This window comes from Scylla paramamosain, chromosome 5, assembly GCF_035594125.1.
Source record: "Scylla paramamosain isolate STU-SP2022 chromosome 5, ASM3559412v1, whole genome shotgun sequence".
NCBI classification, from domain to species: Eukaryota; Metazoa; Arthropoda; class Malacostraca; order Decapoda; family Portunidae; genus Scylla; species Scylla paramamosain.
Window position 1 is genome coordinate 20,797,212 of NC_087155.1, and position 23,925 is coordinate 20,821,136.

General features: G+C 39.4%; 2 protein-coding genes across 9 annotated transcripts; one reads left to right on the forward strand and one right to left on the reverse strand.

Annotated features, from left to right (window-relative positions):
- Positions 1 to 623: 623 nt before the first annotated feature.
- Positions 624 to 14,050, forward strand: LOC135100645 (uncharacterized). Of its 6 annotated transcripts, none has more exons than XM_064003729.1 (3): positions 624 to 734; positions 10,077 to 10,224; positions 11,119 to 14,050. In XM_064003729.1, exons 1-3 carry the CDS (start codon positions 666 to 668, stop codon positions 13,362 to 13,364), a joined length of 2,463 nt encoding a protein of 820 aa, XP_063859799.1. In that variant the 5' UTR covers positions 624 to 665; the 3' UTR covers positions 13,365 to 14,050. The 6 variants fall into 6 exon arrangements, with proteins under 6 accessions (XP_063859799.1, XP_063859801.1, XP_063859802.1 ...); XM_064003731.1 differs by having other exon boundaries at positions 629 to 809; XM_064003732.1 differs by having other exon boundaries at positions 629 to 797.
- Positions 14,051 to 14,814: 764 nt separating this feature from the next.
- On the reverse strand, positions 14,815 to 22,560 carry LOC135100644 (uncharacterized). 3 transcript variants are annotated; one of them, XM_064003728.1, is made up of 5 exons: positions 21,944 to 22,405; positions 21,377 to 21,675; positions 20,755 to 20,952; positions 18,953 to 19,156; positions 14,815 to 18,581 (listed from the first exon to the last, which is right to left on the reverse strand). In XM_064003728.1, exons 3-5 carry the CDS (start codon positions 20,938 to 20,940, stop codon positions 16,407 to 16,409), a joined length of 2,565 nt encoding a protein of 854 aa, XP_063859798.1. In that variant the 5' UTR covers positions 20,941 to 20,952; positions 21,377 to 21,675; positions 21,944 to 22,405; the 3' UTR covers positions 14,815 to 16,406. The 3 variants fall into 3 exon arrangements, with proteins under 3 accessions (XP_063859798.1, XP_063859796.1, XP_063859797.1); XM_064003726.1 differs by lacking the exons at positions 21,377 to 21,675; positions 21,944 to 22,405 and adding an exon at positions 22,412 to 22,560; XM_064003727.1 differs by lacking the exon at positions 21,377 to 21,675.
- Between the last annotated feature and the right edge of the window lie 1,365 nt (positions 22,561 to 23,925).

Genomic DNA, 23,925 nt, shown 5'->3' on the forward strand with positions numbered 1-23,925 from the left:
GCAATTAGTATAATGTATGCTGGTATCCGGTATTGGCCTGCTTATTGCATTTCACAGGCACAGCCAATTTGGAGGAAATTGTCTACGTTATACTCAAAGGGGAAGAAAAAGAGCTATAAATATTCACTGAAATAGTTTATATGTAGTGAAGCACAATCTCTTCTCAATATATTTTTCCTTTACTCATAGTCTCCGATTTACAGCTTTATGTACTTAATGTAAAGAAGAAAAAAAAGCGAAAGCTCATGAGTTTTACGTCCTAGTTGTGGGTTTTGAGGGACTACTAAAGATGAAAATAAATAAATAAAATAGATGGACGCTATTTTGATCAATAAAAGTGTTCAGTCAGTCTAGGGTTTGATTATTTGTGAGGCTTGCCTATTTAGAAGTCAGTAAATGGTATAAAATTGCATAAACATTGCAAATCAGTAAGAGGTGAAGAAAAGTCGGAACAAGAAATAATAAGGATAGAATATAAAAAAAAAACAGTGTGAAAATAGTAAAAGGTATAAGAAAATAGTTAATATATATATATATATATATATATATATATATATATATATATATATATATATATATATATATATATATATATATATATATATATATATAAAAGGCGCATGTTTTAGGGTCACTGATCAGCTGGCAAAACATGGCAAGCATGTATGAAATGTGTTCTCGGCGTGCAGCTCAAGCCAGCAGGGGTGTTAGCCCAGCACAGCACAAGACAAGTGGTCTGTACTGTGACAACAGCATGATGTAGTTCCCTCTTGACATTTACAGCCCTTGGAGTACAGGTATTATTCAAGGTATCAGTGAGCACGTGCTTAGTTTTACATAAATGTAATGAGATTGCTCTCTTACCGCTACTATTTTCAAAGGCCAAAGAGAAAATTAGCCGAGTTATCAAGAGTGTTAATAATTTAGAAATCTTGTTAAAATGTCACTGGAATCGTAGAAACACCCTTAAAAACCCGTGTAACTTGAACTACAGCCTCTTGAAAACAGTGGAGGTGGGGCGCAAAACTAAGAAGGTGGTCCATAGTTGTGTTCTTGGCTTGGTTGTTTTCTAGCAAGCCTTGCCTCTGTATGCCCTCGAGGCTTGCCGATGTTTTCAATGAAACAAGTAAGGAAATGTAAGAAAGGAAAGGAAAATGTGGTAAGAATACCAGGTAAGGCGGTACAGGTCACTGCACTCGTGGAGACTTGCGGTCCCTGACTGGCTGGGCCCCGTAGCCTGCCTTTATGAGTTACTCAACGTGGTATTATCCTTGCTTGTGCAGCGTGGCAGTATTCTCGCACCCCCAACGTGGTAAGACTGCATCAGAAATGCATGATTGGCAGGCCGCAGGCTCAGCTAGCCCAGGGCCCCAATTCTCCACGAGTGGCCAGGTCACAAGAAGACTGGGTAATTGTCTAGAGTCCTTACCGGGCCTTATTACTGGTCTATTCACTTCAATTCTTTTACACATACCTTCACATGCACCTAAAACATCATTTTAAAGTGGGGGACAAATGCCCCCTTCCCTCTAGTCCAGCAAAATTGGGGACATGTGGGAAGGCGGGGTTTTTGGGTGGGGGAGACATAAATCAGCGAGCGATTTTCGGCCAGGTTAGGTTAGGTTAGGTTAGGTTAGGTTAGGTTAACCTAACCTAACCTAACCTAACCTAAACTAACCTAACCTAACCTAACCTAACCTAACTAACCTAACCTAACCTAACCTAACCTAACCTAACCTAACCTAACCTGGCCGAAAATCGCTCGCTGATTTATGTCTCCCCCACCCAAAAACCCCGCCTTCCCACATGTCCCCAATTTTGCTGGACTAGAGGGAAGGGGGCATTTGTCCCCCACTTTAAAATGATGTTTTAGGTGCATGTGAAGGTATGTGTAAAAGAATTGAAGTGAATAGACCAGTAATAAGGCCCGGTAAGGACTCTAGACAATTACCGAAGACTGGTAAGTTATAACTTGAATAAAACAAAGAATGAATCATAGGAATTGCTCTTTCTCACCTTTCTCACCAGACGCAAGGTAGGCAATGCCTGTCAGTGTCCGGCCTCTACGAATCTTCTCCAAAGGTCTCTATCCATGTAATCCTCATCTCTGGTTATTTCTTGTAGATTTCTTCCTCTTCGTTCAGTAGCTTCTTCAACTCCCTGCATCCATCGCTTCCTAGGTCGTCCCACCGGCCTCCTGCCCATAGGAACCCATTCCAGAAACTTCCTTGCGTATCTTGTATCTTCCATTCTTTGGACATGTCCATACCATCTCAATTTGTTCTTTTCAACTATCTTCAGTACAGATGTTATCCCTAATCTCTCTCTGGTTTCTTCATTTCTAATTCTATCAAGTCTGGTCACACCTCGGATCATTCTCAGAACTCTCATTTCTGCTGCTTGTATTTGTGAAGATGTTCTTGTTGTCAGTGTCCAAGTTTCTGACCCATATAGAAGTACTGGTCTTAGTATTGTTGTAAATATTATTGTTTTAGCTTTTGTTGGAATATTCTTATCTTTAAGTATGGGATACAATGCACTGACATTTGCATTGTACTTCTGTATTCTATTTAAAATTTCTATATTCTGTCTGTTTTCCTTGTCGAAAAGTACTCCCAGATAACAAAATTTGTCGGTCTGCTTCAGTTTAACGTTTTCTATGTAAATATTACATTCCTCCTTTATTCTGCCAACTTTCATTATTTCTGTTTTTTGTTTGTTCATTCTCATTCCTTCCCTATTTAAGACATCATTCCATCTTGTCATGGCCTCTTGAAGATCTTGTTGGCTTCCTGTCACGACAGCGACATCGTCTGCATAGGCCAGCATGATCTCTTTATCCTCCCTTACACACACTTCCTTCAGGCATCTGTCCATGTATATAATGAATAGCAAAGGAGAGAGCACTCCCCCTTGTCTCACTCCTGTCTTAATGCTAAACCATTCACTCTCCAGCTCTCTGTTCTTGACTCTGCTCTCCGTGTTCTTATATATACTCTTAATTACTCGTATCAGTTTAGAGTTTATGCCGTAGTCTTGATGTTGTAAGACTCTCCACAAGCAATCTCTTCTAATTCTATCAAAGGCTTTTTCCAGATCTATAAAAGCCACATATTTATCAATGCTCCACTCCCAACTCTTCTCCATTATCATCTTTAAAGTGAACACTAGATCTGTCGTGCTCCTATTGGGCCTGAAACCATACTGCCATATTCCTAGTTTCTCCTCGACACAGGTTCTTAATCTTTTCTCAACTATTCTTTCATACAATTTTCCAACATGAGATAACAGGGATATACCTCTATAATTTGCACAATCTGTTTTACTGCCTTTCTTATATATTGGAATTGCTCTTATAAATAGTTACTGAGATTTCATTAAGGAGTTGTGGGGTTTTATTCAAGTAAGGGGTTTTAAGTTTGAGCTGGTTGTATTAAAATCCATTCTCTCACCTGCTTCTTTCACCTGGTGGGCTTCCTGGTACCCAGGATTGACAACCTAGGTGTCCAGCAGAAGCTGCACTCTGCTGGTGTGCCAGCCCATCAATATTATGTGCTATGTTATTCAGGATCTTGCTTAGGTCAGTGCATCTGTTATTTGGAATGATTTACATTAATATGGAGAATTAGTTTTATGGCTTCATTGACAACCCTGCTTTTTTTGTCTTGCTTATGTTGCATAGGTGATTGTACCTGAGACCTGTAGATATAGTAGATATGTGTTGACTATGGTCTTTTTTTTTTTTTATGTAGGAAGGACACTGGCCAAGGGCAAAAAAAATCCAATAAAAAAATATGCCCACTGAAATGCCAGTCCCATAAAAGGCTCAAAGCAGTGGTCAAAAATTGATGAATAAGTGTCTTGAAATCTCCCTCTTGAAGGAATTCAAGTCATAGGAAGGTGGAAATACAGAAGCAGGCAGGGAGTTCCAGAGTTTACTAACTAACTCTAACTGAAGAAGTTAGAGGAGAGGAGTTGATGAGAAGAAAAGCTTTTGATTCCACCCTGTCTAGAAGAGCAGTATGAGTGGAACCCCCCCAGACATGTGAAGCATACTCCATACATGGACAGATTTTTTTTTTTTTTTATGTAGGAAGGACACTGGCCAAGGGCAACAAAAATCTAATAAAAAAAATGCCCACTGAAATGCCAGTCCCATAAAAGGGTCAAAGCAGTGGTCAAAAATTGATGAATAAGTGTCTTGAAACCTCCCTCTTGAAGGAATTCAAGTCATAGGAAGGTGGAAATACAGAAGCAGGCAGGGAGTTCCAGAGTTTACCAGAGAAAGGGATGAATGATTGAGAATACTGGTTAACTCTTGCATTAGAGAGGTGGACAGAATAGGGGTGAGAGAAAGAAGAAAGTCTTGTGCAGCGAGGCTGTGGAAGGAGGGGAGGCATGCAGTTATTAAGATCAGAAGAGCAGTTAGCATGAAAATAGCGGTAGAAGACAGCTAGATATGCAGCATTGCGGTGGTGAGAGAGAGGCTGAAGACAGTCAGTTAGAGGAGAGGAGTTGATGAGACGAAAAGCTTTTGATTCCACCCTGTCTAGAAGAGCAGTATGAGTGGAACCCCCCCAGACATGTGAAGCATACTCCATACATGTATGGATAAGGCCCTTGTACAGAGTTAGCAGCTAGGGAGGTGAGAAAAACTGGCAGAGACGTCTCAGAACACCTAACTTCATAGATGCTGTTTTAGCTAGAGATGAGATGTGAAGTTTCCAGTTCAGATTATAAGTAAAGGACAGACCGAGGATGTTCAGTGTAGAAGAGGGGGACGGTTCATTGTCATTGAAGAAGAGGGGATAGTTGTCTGGAAGGTTGTGTTGAGTTGATAGATGGAGGAATTGAGTTTTTGAGGCATTGAACAATACCAAGTTTGCTCTGCCCCAATCAGAAATTTTACAAAGATCAGAAGTCAGGCGTTCTGTGGCTTCCCTGCGTGATATGTTTACCTCCTGAAGGGTTGGACGTCTATGAAAAGACGTGGAAAAGTGCAGGGTGGTATCATCAGCGTAGGAGTGGATAGGACAAGAAGTTTGGTTTAGAAGATCATTAATGAATAATAAGAAGAGAGTGGGTGACAGGACAGAACCCTGAGGAACACCACTGTTAATAGATTTAGGAGAACAGTGACCGTCTTCCACAGCAGCAATAGAACGGTCAGAAAGGAAGCTTGAGATGAAGTTACAGAGAGAAGGATAGAAACTGTAGGAGGGTAGTTTGGAAATCAAAGCTTTGTGCCAGACTCTATCAAAAACTTTTGATATGTCCAAGGCAACAGCAAAAGTTTCACCAAAATCTCTAAAAGAGGATGACCAAGACTCAGTAAGGAAAGCCAGAAGATCACCAGTAGAGTGGCCTTGACGGAACCCATACTGGCGATCAGATAGAAGGTTGTGAAGTGATAGATGTTTAAGAATCTTCCTATTGAGGATAGATTCAAAAACTTTAGATAGGCAAGAAATTAAAGCAATAGGACGGTAGTTTGAGGGATTAGAACGGTCACCCTTTTTAGGAACAGGTTGAATGTAGGCAAACTTCCAGCAAGAAAGAAAGGTAGATGTTGACAGACAGAGCTGAAAGAGTTTGACTAGGCAAGGTGCAAGCACGGAGGCACAGTTTCGGAGAACAGGAGGGACCCCATCAGGTCCATAAGCCTTCCGAGGGTTTAGGCCAGCGAGGGCATGGAAAACATCATTGCGAAGAATTTTAATACGTGGCATGAAGTAGTCAGAGGGTGGAGGAGAGGGAGGAACAAGCCCAGAATCGTCCAAGGTAGAGTTTTTAGCAAAGGTTTGAGCAAAGAGTTCAGCTTTAGAAATAGATGTGATAGCAGTATTGCCATCTGGTTGAAATAGAATAGGGAAAGAAGAAGAAGCAAAGTTATTGGAGATGTTTTTGGCTAGATGCCAGAAATCACGAGAGGAGTTAGATCTTGAAAGGTTTTGACATTTTCTGTTAATGAAGGAGTTTTTGGCTAGTTGGAGAACAGACTTGGCATGGTTCCGGGCAGAAATATAAAGTGCATGAGATTCTGGTGATGGAAGGCTTAAGTACCTTTTGTGGGCCACCTCTCTATCATGTATAGCACGAGAACAAGCTGTGTTAAACCAAGGTTTAGAAGGTTTAGGACAAGAAAAAGAGTGAGGAATGTATGCCTCCATGCCAGACACTATCACCTCTGTTATGCGCTCAGCACACAAAGACATGGAAGCAGTAGTCATTCCAAGGAAAATCAGCAAAATACCTCCTCAGGTCCCCCCAACTAGCAGAGGCAAAACGCCAGAGGCACCATCGCTTAGGGGGATCCTGAGGAGGGATTGGAGTGATAGGACAAGATAAAGATATGAGATTGTGATCGGAGGAGCCCAACGGAGAAGAAAGGGTGACAGCATAAGCAGAAGGATTAGAGGTCAGGAAAAGGTCGAGAATGTTGGGCGCATCTCCAAGACGGTCAGGAATACGAGTAGGGTGTTGCACCAATTGCTCTAGGTCATGGAGGATAGCAAAGTTGTAGGCTAGTTCACCAGGATGGTCAGTGAAGAGAGAGGAAAGCCAAAGCTGGTGGTAAACATTGAAGTCTCCAAGAATGGAGATCTCTGCAAAAGGGAAGAGGGTCAAGAATGTGCTCCACTTTGGAAGTTAAGTAGTCAAAGAATTTCTTATAGTCAGAGGAGTTAGGTGAGAGGTATACAGCACAGATAAATTTAGTATGAGAGTGACTCTGTAGTCGTAGCCAGATGGTAGAAAAATTGGAAGATTCAAGAGCGTGGGCACGAGAGCAGGTTAAGTCATTGCGCACATAAACGCAGCATCCAGCTTTGGTTCGAAAATGAGGATAGAGAAAGTAGGAGGGAACAGAAAAGGGGCTACTGTCAGTTGCCTCAGACACCTGAGTTTCAGTGAGGAAAAGAAGATGAGGTTTAGAAGAGGAGAGGTGGTGTTCTACAGATTGAAAATTAGATCTTAGACCGCGAATGTTGCAGAAGTTAATGAAGAAAAAGTTGAGAGGGGTGTCAAGACACTTAGGGTCGTCAACAGAAAGGCAGTCTGACGTAGGGACATTTATGGTCCCCTCCCCAGATGGGGACTCCGAGGCTGGTGTAGGAGTCGCCATGATGATTTAAAAATTTTTGAGTGAAGGGTGTGTGTGTTATTAGGTGCTTGTAGTTTTGTGTGGAGGAAGAAAGTTGTCTTTAGAGGGCAGGCTGTGACTGCCCCCTTGTGTTGTGAGACACAAAGGGAAACGTTCAGTGAGGTCACAGCTGGGTTTAATGATAAGTTCACAGCACCCCCTGAACAGTGCTTTAGACCTCACTGGGAGTAATTATCGTTTCAGCAGGTGTCTACTGCCTCCTCCTTGTACAGAGTTAGCAGCTGGGGGGTGAGAAAAACTGGTGGAGACATCTCAGAACACCTAACTTCATAGAAGCTGTTTTAGCTAGAGATGAGATGTGAAGTTTCCAGTTCAGATTATAAGTAAAGGACAGACCGAGGATGTTCAGTGTAGAAGAGGGGGACAGTTGAGTGTCATTGAAGAAGAGGGGATAGTTGTCTGGAAGGTTGTGTCGAGTTGATAGATGGAGGAATTGAGTTTTTGAGGCATTGAACAATACCAAGTTTGCTCTGCCCCAATCAGAAATTTTAGAAAGATCAGAAGTCAGGCGTTCTGTGGCTTCCCTGCCTGAAGTGTTTACCTCCTGAAGGGTTGGACGTATATGAAAAGACGTGGAAAAGTGCAGGGTGGTATCATGAGCGTAGGAGTGGATAGGACAAGAAGTTTGGTTTAGAAGATCATTAATGAATAATAAGAAGAGAGTGGGTGACAGGACAGAACCCTGAGGAACACCACTGTTAATAGATTTAGGAGAAGAACAGTGACCGTCTACCACAGCAGCAATAGAACGGTCAGAAAGGAAACTTGAGATGAAGTTACAGAGAGAAGGATAGAAACCGTAGGAGGGTAGTTTTGAAATCAAAGCTTTGTGCCAGACTCTATCAAAGACTTTTGATATGTCCAAGGCAACAGCAAAAGTTTCACCAAAATCTCTAAAAGAGGATGACCAAGACTCAGTAAGGAAAGCCAGAAGATCACCAGTAGAGTGGCCTTGACGGAACCCATACTGGCGATCAGATAGAAGGTTGTGAAGTGATAGATGTTTAAAAATCTTCCTGTTGAGGATAGATTAAAAAACTTTAGATAGGCAGGAAATTAAAGCAATAGGACGGTTGTTTGAGGGATTAGAACGGTCACCCTTTTTAGGAACAGGTTGAATGTAGGCAAACTTCCAGCAAGAAGGAAAGGTAGATGTTGACAGACAGAGCTGAAAGAGTTTGACTAGGCAAGGTGCAAGCACGGAGGCACAGTTTCGGAGAACAATAGGAGGGACCCCATCAGGTCCATAAGCCTTCCGAGGGTTTAGGCCAGCGAGGGCATGGAAGACATCATTGCGAAGAATTTTAATAGGTGGCATGAAGTAGTCTGAGGGTGGAGGAGAGGGAGGAACAAGCCCAGAATCATCTAAGGTAGAGTTTTTAGCAAAGGTTTGAGCGAAGACTTCAGCTTTAGAAATAGATGTGATAGCAGTGGTGCCATCTGGTTGAAATAGAGGAGGGAAAGAAGAACGAAAGTTATTGGAGATATTTTTGGCTAGATGCCAGAAGTCACGAGAGGAGTTAGATCTTGAAAGGTTTTGACATTTTCTGTTAATGAAGGAGTTTTTGGCTAGTTGGAGAATAGACTTGGCATGGTTCCGGGCAGAAATATAAAGTGCATGAGATTCTGGTGATGGAAGGCTTAAGTACCTTTTGTGGGCCACCTCTCTATCATGTATAGCATGAGAACAAGCCGTGTTAAACCAAGGTTTAGAAGGTTTAGGACGAGAAAAAGAGTGAGGAATGTACACCTCCATGCCAGACACTATCACCTCTGCTCAGCACACAAAGGCAGGTCTCTGACACAGAAGCAGTAATCATTCCAAGGAAAATCAGCAGAATACCTCCTCAGGTACCCCCAACTAGCAGAGGCAAAATGCCAGAGGCACCTTCGCTTAGGGGGATCCTGAGGAGAGATTGGAGTGATAGGACAAGATACAAATATGAGATTGTGATCAGAGGAGCCCAATGGAGAAGAAAGGGTGACTACATAAGCAGAAGGATTAGAGGTCAGGAAAAGGTCAAGAATGTTGGGTGTATTTCTAAGACGGTCAGGAATACGAGTAGGGTGTTGCACCAATTGCTCTAGGTCGTGGAGGATAGCAAAGTTGAAGGCTAGTTCACCAGGATGGTCAGTGAAGGGAGAGGAAAGCCAAAGCTGGTGGTGAACATTGAAGTCTCCAAGAATGGAGATCTCTGCAAAAGGGAAGAGGGTAAGAATGTGCTCCACTTTGGAAGTTAAGTAGTCAAAGAATTTCTTATAGTCAGAGGAGTTAAGTGAAAGGTATACAGCACAGATAAATTTAGTTTGAAAGTGACTATGTAGTCGTAGCCAGATGGTGGAAAACTCAGAAGATTCAAGAGCGTGGGCACGAGAGCAGGTTAAGTCATTGCGCACATAAACGCAGCATCCAGCTTTGGATCGAAAATGAAGATAGAGAAAGTAGGAGGGAACAGAAAAGGGGCTACTGTCAGTTCCCTCAGACACTTGAGTTTCAGTGAGAAAAAGAAGATGAGATTTAGAAGAGGAGAGGTGGTGTTCTACAGATTGAAAATTAGATCGTAGACTGTGAATGTTGCAGAAGTTAATGAAGAAAAATTTGAGGGGGGTGTCAAGACACTTAGGGCCGTCGACAGAAAGGCAGTCCGACCTAGGGACATTTATGGTCCCCTCCCCAGATGGGGACTCTGAGGCTGGTGTAGGAGTGGTGGTGTGTGGGGAGTTTTCAGTGACATATAGGCTCTAATCTGATAATTAGCCTAGTACAAGCTTTGGCAGCACTGCATGTCGGGGAATCCTTGGAAATGACAATGCCCAAATGCTCAATTCAAAATCGTCAGACCATAGATGAGTCTTAGTTTATAGTTAAATTATCTGTTAATTTATCTAGATCTTAATGTTCTGTAATCCTCAGCTCTGTGACATGGAAGGGAATCAATGGACAGCACCTGTCTGGCCCAAGTGTGGCCCACGTAAGGAAGGCAGGAGGAGGGACCTTCACTACAGCTACCCAGATTGGGGCAATATAGGGCCAGCCACTGCCACCCCCGCACAATATAAAGGTGATCATCAATATGTAGGCAATGGATGTTGGTTATTGTGTTTGTCATCAATGATGCCTTTCTTATACTACATCATCTGCTTCCATTGCCTTTTTCATTACCACATCTTAATTTTTATCACAGTATCAGCATTCATTATTATCTCTTCCACTTGCAGCAGCCTTTCTTCATGAGAAAATTTCTTGAAAGGGACTGGGATTTCCTTTTATGTGTTCATTGGGGTTGTTGCAAATATTGTACTATCACATTTGTTATGTTTGCATACAGGGTGTAACACAAGTTTCTGCAGATACTGCCAGAGGTGAAAGTACAGGCTATTTGAAGTCAAAAATGTTCTGTGCACATATGCATTTTCAGGTGTTTAGCTGGTGTGAAATTCAAGTGTGGCCTGGTGACAGATACGTCGGCTAGGCCGGGCAGGTAACCATGGCGGAGAAACACCATGTCCACACACTAAACATTACTTTTAAGTTATGCAGTGCAATCTGAATGTATTCATTGTCACTGTCTTGGAGAAAAACTGTGTGTAACTGACTAGCAATCAACTGACTTACTGCTAGCCTCACTGCTTCCTACTCTCTTCTCGGGCAGGCAGTACATGGTGCCACTCATGGTGCCAAAACTCATAGAAATCATGACTGAGTTATTCACAATTTCACCAACAGACATCCAAGCCTACATGTCCTACCATTGATACATGAACAACCAGGCAGTTGTATCTGTCACCAGGTCACTCTTGAATTTCGTTCCACAGCTAAACAACACCTCAAAATGCATATGTGCATAGAACATTTTCCACCTAGAATGATCCATACTTTAATTTCTGGCAATATCTGCAGAAAGTTGTGTTACACTATGTATTATCCACAATAATAGTTTTTATAATATCTTCAGATTTCCAGATGCAGTCTTCCAGAACACCTTCAAGGTCATGCTTTACCACAGTGAAGGATGTTCAGAAGGAGTTTCCCTTAAGGACAACTTGTCAGTTTTCCTATCCTCTCTTTCATCCACAAAGGTCATACTCACACAGTTGTGTTCAGCACCCGCTTGTTGGGAATCGTCTTGATGTAGTGGAGGTTGGTGATCAGACTACAGTAGTACATGTGGATCTAACCAGTGATAAACAGCAGGCAGTGGTAGCTTCCAGGTTGAGGCCTGGTAGGTATTATCAGAAGGATGAATCCATAAGAGATGATCCATTTTTTCACCTGGAAAAACGGGATGATATTTTGTTTGACCATGTGTACCAGGTCGTATCAAAATCACTTCATAACGATGTTCATGTCCTTGTGAGATGCCCCACCATAGTGCATCTGTTAGATTTGGGACAGCCAGGATTTTCAAGAGACAAAATGAAATCTTTTGATTGTTCCTTAACATCAGATGCAGCTCTGAGTGGTGCTGTGCCTGGATTGTGGTCATTAGTCACTGCTTCTGGGGAAGTCACCCTTTGTGAAGCTGAAGCCAGGGAGCCACTCTGGATGACACACTGCCAACAAAGTAAAAATAGTAAGAATGAATCAGCAAGGATATTCAGTTGTGACTTTGGTAGACATCCTCTTTACCTTTATGTTAGGAATGAAAGGCAATTGTGGCTGTATGATACAAGGAAACCTCCTGATGCCCAAAGACCTTTATTTGACTTGAAGAAAGTTAAGGATTATGTTTCAGTTCATGAGAACATTTGTTCCTTTGCCCCAAGTATTGACCAGCCACATGTTTACATAGTAATGGATGAGAGTGTGTATGTTGTGGATGACCGTCAGCCAAAGACTCCAGTTATGCACTGGAGACACATGTTACCAGAAAGACCTACATTTTCAGCATTAAAAAAATTAGAATCTCTTGAAATCCTGATGCTGTCATGCACTCAGAACAAGGAAGTCTGTGTGATTTGTAGTGAGTGGGAGTGTGGAAGGCAGCAGTGCTATGGTGTTGGTGTGCCTCACCATTTTCCAACCATTCGTGACACAGCTGCTTTTGCTCACTCCCATCGTCTGTGGTTCACCAATCAGGTGCAGGAGAGGCTGGAAGAGAGTATGTGGCTGGGCACGGCATTCCTGTCCCATCCAGCTGAAAATGACAGCTTGTTGTTTATTTCATTGCATAATAGTGGGGACATATTTTCACATCCATTTCAGACTTTACAAACAAAAGGTAATTCAGCTACAAGCATTGAAACCAAGCAAGGTGAAGCTATCCTTAGCACGTGGGAGAGAGATGTTGTGGAGGTCAGTACCCACAATTGGTCATCTCAGAATGTAAAGTATTGTGATGTGTCTGGTTTCTTCCATCAAGTACTTAATAAACCATCTTGTGGATATGTTGAAAAAATCTTAGATGGTCTGCCAGAAATAAAGCTTAACTATTTGAATGATAAAACTAACACTATGCAAATTTTAGGTTCCTCCAAAACTTGCAAGAACAAACAGGTATCCCCTAACACTAAAAAAAGTGAAAATAACTGCCATAAGAGAACTTATAAAGTAGAAATATCTTCAGATTGTAATGACAATGGTTTCCATAAAAGGACCAGCAATATATGGAATTTGAAAGACCAGGTGCAAAAGTACAAAAGTAATTGGTCATCAAAGTCCAGTAGAGCAGGAGCTTGGAATAAATCCTTAATGGAGGCCTATGTCATAGATCCTATTGCAGATCCTTCATGTGATCTTCCTATACACTCAAATGACTCTGTCATTGGGGACAGTCTTAATAAATTCCTTCCTAAAGACATGATTGCAGATTTGAAGATAAACAAAATAAAAAGCTGTGAAGATTTTTTATCATCCAAAATAACATCCTTGTGGCTAGGTGAAAATAATTCAAGTGTCAGTGAGGAGGAAGCTGGGATAGAGCAACATGAAACTTTTGATAAGAGGCTTTCAAATCTAATAGGGATTCCAACAGCAATAAGAAGACATGGATTCCAGTATCACACTGCTCCTGTTGATCTCACTGATGTGTCTGCCAGACTTAGCACATTATATCAAGTGAGAAGTGAGCCAAGTCCTGAACCTTGTGAGACTTCTGGCTATCCTTCAGCAGCCATGCTAGAATGTAGTCAAAGTGCATCATTGAAATTTAAAGGTACTTCGAAAAAACAGAAAAAGAAGAAGAGAGTAGATGGTTTTTAGATAGTAGTGCACAAGCAAGACAAAGAAAGATGGATAAGTTTTCAGTTACGATTATGTCCTTTTACTTCTATATTATTGACAAAGAAAAAAATGTTTGAAATGAAAAAAAATGCTTTAGTCATCATGGAAGCCAGGAGAAGTAGATTTTATCTCAAAAGCATACTTTAAACAAATCAAAATTTTTTACAACTGTAAAAGTGGAAAAAGCAGATTTTAGATTTTAACATTGTTTTTGCCAGTACTATAAAGGGTTACTGTTGAGATTTAAGTGATGGAAATTAAGTTTGTTATAACAAGGTATATCTATCATCATTCAGCTTAGGTACAGAAAGATTTGTGTCAATGTGAACTTCCTCTGTGACAGGGAGGACAGAAGGCAGCTGCACACCATGACAGAGTTGGAAGACTACTTCCACAGCATATTGTAAAAGTTACCTAAAAGGTATTGAATTAGGAGGCTTGGGACCATCTCTGTATTTTAATAATATAAAATATTGTGTTGTCTTGTCTTACCTGCCACCTGTTGATGAAATCTCGGTGTGATACTAAGATTTATGGATGAACTTTTAACATCACAGTTAATGTGTTCTGTACTTTAGACTATTTTTCTAATTTTATATGTTTGTACAGTACAAAGGTATATATTTAGTTTTGTAAATTTAAATATACATTAAAAATAAAACAAAGTATTGCATTCTTTATTGTGCCTGAATACTTGTGTTGAGAAATAATAGACCCTCAAAAGCAGCCCATTAGAATGGATGAGGCCATTCAAACAAGGTGATGAAGACTGATGGGTGATAATTGCAGCTCACATGGTAGGTTTTAATTCTTATGACTTCATAGAATTTTGAAATGTCTCATTTATACATGTGTGAATCAGTTTCACTTGATACCAGTGTTTCTGATTATATATATATTGTCAAGTTTAATAATTTCTTGGTCCCTTGTTGGAACCTCACCCTCTAAATATTCTCTCTTGCTTTTTGTGTTCTATTTTCCATACTTCATGCAGTGTTTACTATCTGCAAAACCAAAACTGTCTAACTCCCTTCTTGATTTCAGTATCTATCGTTTATTTCACAGTTTTGATGCTGATAGTGACTAGTTTGGGATTGTTCACATTCATCATCCTTGATATTTTATTTAAGCAACTTTTAGATGTGTCTTTTGTGGTAGTGCACTGCAGGGAATCCTAAATAAAAACCATGATGTCAGTAACAATAGATTTATTACAAAAAATAATTAATCTCTATAAAAGAATTAAAACAAATTCATCCTTAAGCTATGCAACTGTAGTGGGAACAGTGAGCATCAGTCCTTTATCTTCTAGAGACCTACAGGCAACATGTGAGGGAATGCTTAAGAATGTGACTGTGTGCACATTGGCACCTTACCTTGGCTGCCCCTTTTACAAAGAATGTCAGTGTAGGGTAGAGAAAGAATAACCTTTAAGTGTTTATCAGTGTTTATTTCATGTGATGTGGGAACATCCAAGCATTGGACTGGAATGCAATTATCAGACTAAAAATCATCACAGAATTTGTAACAGAAAAAGATACACAAACATACTATCATCATACAAAACCCAATTATCATTTAATAAAACTGACCTCACATGCAAACAACAATGAACAGCCTGGCATATTTGCTCATGGCACACAGCCTTCTGCCTTGCACCACACACATGCCCTGAAATCCACAACCAACTGAAGCTTAGATATACTCATTGTGTAAAACCCAAACCCAAATGTAACTCTCAAACTGATCTTACATATGAAAAACAGTATAGAACCATGCACATCTACTGACTTATGCCACACACTCACTCTTATGGCACAATACTCGTGCCTTGAAATCCACAACCAGTGAAGCTTAGATGTGATCTCAAGAATTAAATGACTGAATAACTGGAGCCATCATAGTGATTAGTTACTGCACAGATGCAAATGTTGACAAATGGACCTCTCCATACATTTCTCTCACATACCTACATATGTGTATATTTTCAGCTTATGATGTGACGTCATCTTCATTCATGTTTCCTTAACTGTAATCTAACTTTACTTGGCATTAGCTACAGTACAGTTCCGATGAATGAAATTAAAATCTTTGGTCATATATAAGTAGTAACGCCATTTATACAAACTCAGAATGCTATATATACTCGTATATACATATATGTATATATATATATATATATATATATATATATATATATATATATATATATATATATATATATATATATATATATATATATATATAATGAACTGTTATGTCTTATAACACACACACACGTGGTGTCCAGTGGCAAGAGGATATCTCATGAATTATGTACCAAATTTTGTCCATATTTTATGGGGCAAAATTGAGAAAGGGAAAAGCATCCTTGTTCTATCATATACTGTGTAATGGTGCAACACTCATAGTCAATTAGAATCCACTTGTACCATGAGGCTTATGGTAAGATGTCACATACAGTAAGTGTCCTGCCAGGGATCTGATCCCTTGCCATACTCTCTCATAGCTTAAAACTTTAGATAACTGTTTTAAAAATGTAACTATATTGCTGAAGCTGCCCTTTCCCAGTCCTGTGCCATTTCATGCTAACATACAATATTTGCAATATAAAAAAATATGATATAACTCATGTAGAATTAAGTAAATCACATGAGCATTTTTACTGTATTATATAATACAGTAAAAATAATTCATGTTTTTTTCATTATACACAGAAAATTGTAAGAAAGTATGAGATGGAAAGTATTTTGATTTTGATGACCAATATCATTCACCATTTTTTATTTATTTACCTATTTTTTTTAACAATCTCCTTAGTGAGTTGATTAGAAAAACTATTAATGTTCAGCCCAAAGTTTTTCCTGTGTGTAGAAGTCAAAATCTTATTCTGGTTTTCCCCAAGACATGCTTTTGATTACTTACTTTCCTGCCACTGGATACCATCTTATCACATATCTCATTACTACTTATATAAAGTTATTTTTTGTACTAGTGTACTATTTGGTATCAAAAATTCTACTAGGAGAAATCTTGAATTCTAACTCTGTGATTCCAATGCCATGTTACTTTAGGATTGGCCACAGTAGCAGCAACTAACATTCTGATATCGGAAGGTTGCAATGAATACTGAGGACTGTTTTCGCAAGATAAATTAAGGTTTTCTGCTTCTATGATAAGTTTAAGGTTGTGATGTATTATACAGTGATTTACAGCATATAGAACTAATCCTGATTTGTAGCTATGAATGAATGTAAAGAGACAAGGGTTAGTCTCAGGGTAAGAAACATCAATTTTAGGAGTCAAGCCAAACACTGGTTGAGAAAGCAACTCATTCAGACTTGGTGAATTACTTTTCTTACTTCCAATGAAACTGAAATTTTCTAAAAGATTTCCAAATATCACAGAGCCAAGAAATCCGCCATTTTGTCCCTGAGTTTTAGTGTTACAAACACACAATTTCAGTTCAACATTTTGATCACGACATCTCGAATAGATTCCATACAAGCTGATACGCTCAAAGGATACAAGTCGTAGAGAATTTCTGTTGGAGTCAGACTCTATAGTGAGAAAGAATATTTCCTTATCTTCTCTCATTTCCTTAAAACCATTGACAAGCACATCAATTTTATATCTGATGAGATATACTGAGAGCCTCACTTCAAGCACCTTTCGTACCTCATATGCTTTAAGTGGCTTACAGTTTCCAAATCCAACAGCTCTATTCTTTTTATGCTGTTGCAAGATCATGTTGTTTAAGACACCAATACCAAAATCTGCAAGTGCCATGTGAAACTGAGTCGGCTGCACTGCTGTTTCAAAGTTCTTACAAATGCAGAGGTTTGGCTGAAGCAGAGGAATGTCCTCACACGTTCTGTGAGGAGATATGCTACTCAGTAGTCCACCTGGAACTGAATACTTCTGAGCAAAATCTCTGTCTAGAATTTTGCCTTCCACTCCAATCAAATGAAGTAGCATATTGTGTACATCAATCAAACTGATTAAGTTTCTCTCATTATTTTTCAGTATTTTCATTAGACCAGCACCATAATTATCTTGGATATTTTTTGGCATTATTAAGAACAAGAATGGGTTGAAAGTCTCAACGTGTGCTTCTGGACTTGACTGTATGAATTTTCCATAAGTACTTCCATGATCAGAAAAGAGAATGGTTATGGTATTTTTCAGGTTTCTGGCAAAGCTCAAGTACTTGACTAGTGAATCATCCAGAGTTTGCACCCGTGTTCCTGTTTCATCGTGAGCAACATCAGTAACTGTAAAGGTGACAAAAGGTTGATTGGTATTTTGGGCATCCTTTTGATATAACTGTAGGTATTCCAACAAGTATTCATGATGATACCGACCATTGAAACACACGGCAGGCAAATTGTGAAATGGATCTTTCTTGCCATTTACTTCAAGTATGTCACAACTAGCTAATGTCATGTCAATGGAGTCAATGTTTGCTTTCCTTAGTGCACTCTTGAATACTTCCCAGGAAGGATAGCTATCAGAATCATTTATAACTTTTAAATCTTTTACTAAACCCCATTCCCAATTCCAACACAGATCTTCCAGCCAGAGTGTCCTGAAGCCCTTCTCCTTATAGTGCTTTAAAAGATCAGACACAGGCAGTGGTCTCTTAGGAATGTCATAAGTTCCAAAAGGAATCTCAGTCCTATTGACATGCCCAGAAAAGAGTGCTTCCAGACTTTCATATGTCCTTGGCTTCACTGCCTGGAGAAACTGGAAGTCGAATATCTCACGATGTGTTCTGCCATACAAATCCTCAAAGAATTTAATGGTCTTTGGAAGTGATCTGTAAAAATGAGGTCGTGATAGGGAGTCAACCATTACTAAGTTTATGTTTGGATATACAACCGTGTCTGAGACTTTCATCCTAAATGTGTTCTTTTTGGGATACAGGAACAACTGAGTGTATGATTCAACATTTTCATGCACATAATCTTCTGAATAATTTGGCTGCTCTCTCTCATCCATAGATTCATTAGTACATTTTATAAACAGAAAGCCAAAATAAGACTTTTTTGTAACTTCCTTTTCAATATTCTTTTTCAGATGTATAGGGTTGATTTGCTTCCATTTTGTTCTAGCCTCTATCTCATCAAAAACACCAACATAGTGCAACAGTGAAGCACACAGGGCTGGTGATTCACATGAGATGTGTCCAGATACCTGAAAAATAAGGAAAAATATATATGCATGCTACATTATAGAACTAAAATATGGAGTACAACTCTTAAAGATTGTGGAACTCGTACTCACCTTAAGAGATTTTTCATAAAAAAAGAAAAAAAAAAAGAGATCCTCCCTTTTTTTATATGTTTGCATGTCTATACAGATAGTGAATGATAGCAAGGTGAACATGACTAATCAATGTTCCTAAGTATATACTTTTAAAATTTCCACATTAATTTCTACTACCTTTCCCGGTGTAAATTTTGATTATGATAACTTTTGTCCAGTCTCCTGGTGCACTCCTCTTTCCCTATGCTAACTCATACTCATATGTACTGTGCATTAAAGATGGTAGAGATATTGCTTACTGTTGCACAAAAGGTGACTCTAGTTTGGTGCTGGCAAGTCTGGGGTTTACTGCTGAAAAATAAATTCTGCATGAGGGAGCACAATCCCCGAGGGGGAGCCAGGTGGTGGCAGGAATGTTGAGAATCTGCCTCATGGGTGGAGGCTCCCAGGTTAGTCTTGACACAAGGCTGCACCTCTGCCTCTTCATTTAGACTTGTAAGTGACTGGAAGGAACAAAATGAATGATCAATTCATTATATAAGTTGTGTGGAAGGCAATACTAGCTGGCTCATAGCTAATGGCTGGTGGGGTGGAAGTGCATCTATAACCAATATTGCATTTTTTGGACCTTATGTTGGTATGCTTTAAAATTTTATAGTGAAGTGTCATAGTGTATCCTGATGACTTCTCACCTCTTTCTTCACACAGGTGACTCTCACTTCACGTCTTCCTTTTGCTCGTCTCCTTGAGCCCACACACTGTCATCTTGACAGTGAGTGTAACTTCTTATTTTGTTCAGTAAACCCTTGATATAACAAACACTGACATAATGAATACTGTTTAAAATGAAACTTTAAGGCAACTGAAACAACCCTCACATTTGATTAATTATTGATTGATACAAAACGTGGAAATAAGAAATCCCAGGGCTTCCAGAACAGTTGCTGCATAGAGTGAACTGATTTTGGCTTAAAGTGGTTGAGTGCAGCCAAGACTAAAGTAACACTATTTGAATATATATCACTGAATGATTCCTATTATATAACAACCTGAATTTACATAAAGGCCTCATCAGATATAACAAAGTGCCCTTACTCCAAATAATTTACTATATCAAGGGTTTACTGTGCTTATTATGACTATCTTTATAACTGTAACATGACATCACTAATGTATAATAGTACTGGTGCAGCAAATTCATACTGTGAAAGTCTGCAGCAATTAAGGATTACGGGAAGGTAAAATATGGATTGTGTACTGTAACTTTGTATGACTAATAATTCTAAACATGCCAATTTTAATTTGCCAAGTACTGTGTAACTACCATGTCTCATAACTGCCATATACAGCTTCCTAAAGTGTCATGTTTAGTTACCTAACAGCCATATATGGTCTCAGCTTTAAAGATCACAGAAACACAAGATATTGATGGGAAGGTAGCATAAATATTTTTCTTAGCTGTGAGAGGTGCCCTGGGTGGGAATGGAACCCCTGACACAAAGATATAAAGTGCAGGACCTCAGACATTAGGACCATAAACAATTGTCAATTTCCAAGATAATTTATGGAATCATTATATCTTTGGTCACTGAAATATAATTTCCTCATGGCCAAAATAGCTAAGGACTTTTCACATGCAACAAACTGAACCTCCCATTACATGGCCAAGTGTATCCCCTAACTGATATGGATATTATGGTTGATTATATGTCTAGCAGGTCAACTCGTCTAAATGCTTGGAATGACAAAAGCTATGACGAAATAAGTAATGGAATGAGTATCTGGAGGGTAAGGCTTACTAAGGTCATTCTGGGGTATTGCCTACAATAGAACACATTTGTTATATTTCAGATTCAAAATCACAACTTTATTTATAGCATCACAGAGAGTAGGTCACTGAGTGGCATTAGACTTAGTTTAAAAGTACTCTTTACCATCATATCAAGCACACCTCTGCTGATGCTAACAACTGAATTTTCAACTTTACTGTATATATATGCATAAACATAAATAGGAGTTGTGGGCAGTCTTACCTTATTAAGCTGAAATGATCAGTAACTGTCTACCTAGTGGTCTGTAATACCTCCATGCTAATTCTTACCTCAATTGAGTGACCATTTAACAGTTGTGGTGGATGATTCAGCTGCAGAGCTCGAAAGAGTTGAGACATCAGGAGCATAACAGATAATAAGACGGATACTAAGATGGTTCGCTTCCCGGGCTGGATTCTACGAGGCTTGAAATGTGAAGGTAGAATAGTGTACGAGTCATCTGCGTGGAACACCATCTTGAGGAAGGTCTGAAATAATGAAACAATGATAAGTTAACATTGCAGATGGGAAATGAGTTAGGACTGTGTATTGCTGAGGATGAAACTTAACCAAATAACAACAGCAGAGTCTGAAGTATGGTGAAACAAGATTAAGGTAATACTGAGGCAATAAAGAAGTAAGGTGGATTTTGGACATAACCTTACCTTACTAATTTCCAGACACTAATACATTGACTGTTTATTTCCCAACAAAATATAACACATTTTCAAATCATGACCTACACAATGAAGAAATAAATAGTAAAATTAATGAACTACATGAATGGAAATTTAATCTAGTCTTCAGATGAAAATGCTAATATTATTTCACTATTATCCAAATTAAGAACTAGTTAGCTCAAGGATGTAGCTTTACCAAGTAACACCAGCAGAGGAATGGTACTTTACTTACCTATATTGTATGCATGTATTGAAGTGACCCAAAGTATCAGAGGCACTAAAATGACCTTGGAACCTGACAAGTAATGTGTATCTGATGTCTAAGGTGCTGTCCTTGTGTTCTCCCAATCCAGCAAAGGCCTCTCGTAGTTAAAGATTCATCTCACCTGATCAATTTCTCAGTATTTGTATAAAGGTTGGAAGGATCTAAGGTACTTGTGTTTTCCCAGCTAGGGAATTGATTGTCAAGTTCATCAAAGATTTTTCCTGGTTAAACATGTATCTCCTCTTCAGATCATTTTCTCAATATTTCTATAAGGAATAGGGAAAGGGAGGATCAAATAAGCTTCAAAGGAATATATACAATACTGTAATATAAATACAATCAAAATAACTGCCACCTTATCTTGCATGGGATGGAGACTGGAAACTGCAAGATGGATGTCCCAGTGAAAACCTCTCATGGTTAGACAAATTTTTCAGTACCTATAATGACTGGGAAGTATCAAATAAGCCTCACTGTAACATATAGAGTACTGTAAAACTATCAGTAAAATCGGAACATGCACTGACACCTTACCCTGTAGTGGATGAAGGCTGGTAACTGAAGAAAGGATGTCCCAAGATTTTAGGCTCACGTCGATACTTTTAGAAAACTTTCAGGTGAAAAGCTTAAGCTAGAGAAACCTGTGTTTAAATCCATTGGCGTGGGAAGATTTCGATGTGTGTACGGGTTGCATTGGGAAGGAATTTCAGTCCATGTTGGATATTTTTGAGTGTGTTTGGTTATTCTGGATATGTTTTGAAAGTTTTTGAGTGTGTTTAGGGGCGTTTGGGGATGTCTGGATGTGTCTGGAGGTATTCTGGGTCCGTTTTGCGAGAAACACACTTTTCTGCTTCACTCACTAATCACAACACTATGAAATAAGATACCAGACTTCCATAAGGCATCTACGTATGGTAACAGAAAATAAGTGTAGGAAGTGCTTGCTAGCCTGACCGCTGAGCATCACACGCAACGACATATGAACAGCTGATGTTTGTTTACCTTTTGCGACGCCACGTGACAGTTGACATTTGTTGGCATTCTGCGTCTCTCTGGTTCGCGCAGTGCAACTTTCTAAAGATCATCATTATTTTGTTAGTCGAGAACAGGTTTTATTGATTTATTGATTTTTTTCTTACGTAACTGAAAGTTTGCTCTCTCTCTCTCTCTCTCTCTCTCTCTCTCTCTCTCTCTCTCTCTCTCTCTCTCTCTCTCTCAGCATCGAGAGAGAGAGAGAGAGAGAGAAAGAGAGAGAGAGAGAGAGAGTAGTTAGTCATTCTCTCTCTCTCTCTCTCTCTCTCTCTCTCTCTCTCTCTCTTAGCATCGAGAGAGAGAGAGAGAGAGAGAGAGAGAGAGAGAGAGAGAGAGAGAGAGAGAGAGAGAGAGAGAGAGAGAGAGAGAGAGAGAGAGAGAGAGAGAATGACTAACTACACACACACACACACACACACACACAATGAAGCACATGTAAGCATTGTACTTGTAAATGAGTGTTTGTCTTGTAATCTGACTGAGGGATCCACATTATTCTCTCTCTCTCTCTCTCTCTCTCTCTCTCTCTCTCTCTCTCTCTCTCTCTCTCTCTCTCTCTCTCTCTCTCTCTCTCAGGATTAGTCATAATTGTGTAGCAATCTCTATTCTCCCCTCTTTTTTCTATCTATTTTTCCTTCTCCTCCTCCTCCTCCTCCTCCTCTTCCGTCTCGTCCTGTTGAAATGTTGTGAGGCTGTGAAGCATACTCCCCACCTCTGAGTATTTTATGTTCAGTTCCTCTCTTCCTTGTCATTTATCTAGTAAGTACACACAACATTCATCACCAGACTAACAAGTGTATGTACGTCAATGCGTTTCCAATTTTTAAGATAGTTTACCTTTCTGTCTGTAGATCTTGTTTCCCTTGACTTAACGAAGTAGAAGGATTTCAGTGAGCGGGTCCTTGAGGTCAGCGCTCTACGACATCAAAACGAGGTACATATTTTCCGTAGACGTATGTTGAATTTACCATCAGCCATTCTTTGTAAGGGGTGACCGCACAGCTGAACGAATAACACTTCAACCAGTGACTAATTCGACCAAAATTACACCAGTGGACAATTGAGGTAGCTATAATTCAGCTAGTGAACATCTCAGCCAATGGACGATTACACCACTAAATTGTTTACTAGTAAGTACTGTTAAGTTACTAATGTTGGAGGGAATATATAATGAAACTTGACGAAATATTCTGAATCTACATAGATATACAAATTCGATTCAAAATGCAATATATTTTCTTACCTTAAAGACCACCTCTGCTTAGAGTTTCAGCATAATCTTTTGATAATATGAGACATCTTAAAGACAGACAGACAGACAGACAGACAGACAGATATAGACAAATGGACAGACAGACACTTATGAATACATACTACCTTCATTGTCGGATGTACTGAATAAAAAAAAAGATACTGTATTGTACGTACACAAGAATAAATTTTACTTATAGCTCAGTGAAATGTTGTAGTAATAGTGCTGTCAC